We start from the raw sequence: 1,651 nt of genomic DNA, 5'->3' as shown, positions 1-1,651 counted from the left end.
TTGCTAATTGGTACCATCAGCAAATTCCTTCTGAACTCATTGTACCGTGGAATTCCTCTCTCTCGGTCTCTATAAACTGTTTCCATTAGGAAAGTTAGCATTTAATTTCTAGATGAAATGAAATAAATGTGAATGAAGTCAGTAGGACTAGATGAGGGATGAACATACTGTCCAAGGCGGCCATGTCAACTAAATCAGGCCTATCATCTCCATCGATATCATGAGGAACAAGGTTCCTCATCCACGATGGATAATTCCACAATGTAGCAGCTCCGCTTGACTGATGACCCATCGAGACCAGCATCTGCTCCATACCGATTTTGGACAAGTTCTTTTCTCCTTCTTTCCCGATCATTTCCCTCATAGGAATCCTGATCAAACAAGACAGTTAGAAAAATATGTCCTACAAGTTCTTTTAATTTGTGTTATAGGATTACTTCAAATGTGTGGATCAGATTTATCTCGATGCTGTCAAATCAATATCCGAAGCTTATGTAAAAAAGATCTGCCATATGGGAAGGCAATAATTTGCTTATAATGCAAAATGTGTAAATGGAAAAACATACTCTTCTTGAATAGGCAAGGATTTTTCTTCTGAAATAGTCGACTTCAAGTCCCTCAGAACATTTGTCTCAGGTAAAAGTGAGTGAATTCTGTAGACGCTAACAAACTCTTCAGTCAACGAGTAGGGTGTACCGTGATCTCTAGGCCTTTTAAGACCAACTAATCCACTCAGTATCGGTCCAAACTTGGGTCCTAACTTATCCTTTATTTTCTTCCCCAAAAAGCCATACCTGAATCAGACTAGAGTCTGTTAGCTAACATTAATAGCTAGTGTTTTATAATTATAGTCATTCGCAAGACAAGCATGATGCACAAAATTTTGGTTGATCATGACAACTCATTGGAAAATGAAAACTGGGAGCTATTTGTTAGTTCAACCACAGTTATAGCAGATAGCTTGGGGGTACTATCCATTCAGTACTTTATCCTACTCCAGGTTTTTTCCACTATCTTTGCTGGGATCCTCCAAATAGTGATGCAGCACCCGTGTCAGATCAGCCAAAAGTGCATAACTTTTTAGGGATCAGACACAGGTGCGATGACAGATGTTATCAAGTACTAATAGCAGTGGGCTTACCAGTTGACCCTCGTTCCTGCTTTGACAGTATCAGTCTTAACAATTTCAATTGAAAAATCAATCGTGTGGATTTTAGCAATGACTGCTGAGGTTATCAATCTTGCATGTCGGTACAGCTTTTCATCATCAAATTCAGGGTACTGTTCCTGAGATAAAAAAATCAATTTTTTAAGCAAAAGTTCTTATAGGTGCAAAATTAGCCTGGCTAACTGTAAAATGTCAGAATACATGCTCATTTTCATCCACAATTAAACTTCTCATTTTCCATTCAGAAAATATGACCATAGAAAAGAGAATCTTTGGTACTTCATTAACCTACTTTCAGCATAGCACATATGGCATTATGCTCCTTCACAAACAAGGCCTGCAAGAGAGAGTAGCCTGCCCAGTGGTTTCGAACATCTCCGGATATTGGAATGCCTTTATCATCATGTTCAAGAAGTCCATCTCCTGAGACACTGAGCTTTCCATCTTTAAATGTTCTCACCCTAACCATGCCCTCTTCGTTGT

At 38.9% G+C, this 1,651-nt stretch overlaps 1 protein-coding gene across 1 annotated transcript; it reads right to left on the bottom strand.

The window, feature by feature from the left end:
• Positions 1-5: 5 nt before the first annotated feature.
• Positions 6-1,646, bottom strand: LOC124894044 (alpha-dioxygenase 2-like; the record flags this gene model as incomplete). Its single annotated transcript, XM_047404809.1, has 5 exons — positions 6-76; positions 169-371; positions 567-794; positions 1,142-1,287; positions 1,461-1,646. Coding segments are annotated over 5 exons (834 nt in total), but the record flags the coding sequence as incomplete, so codon positions are not given.
• Between the last annotated feature and the right edge of the window lie 5 nt (positions 1,647-1,651).

The sequence above is a fragment of the Capsicum annuum genome, unplaced genomic scaffold, assembly GCF_002878395.1.
Source record: "Capsicum annuum cultivar UCD-10X-F1 unplaced genomic scaffold, UCD10Xv1.1 ctg68642, whole genome shotgun sequence".
In the NCBI taxonomy this organism is placed as follows: Eukaryota; Viridiplantae; Streptophyta; class Magnoliopsida; order Solanales; family Solanaceae; genus Capsicum; species Capsicum annuum.
Note: the sequence above shows the minus strand (reverse complement) of the source record. Positions and strands in the feature narration are given on the sequence as shown.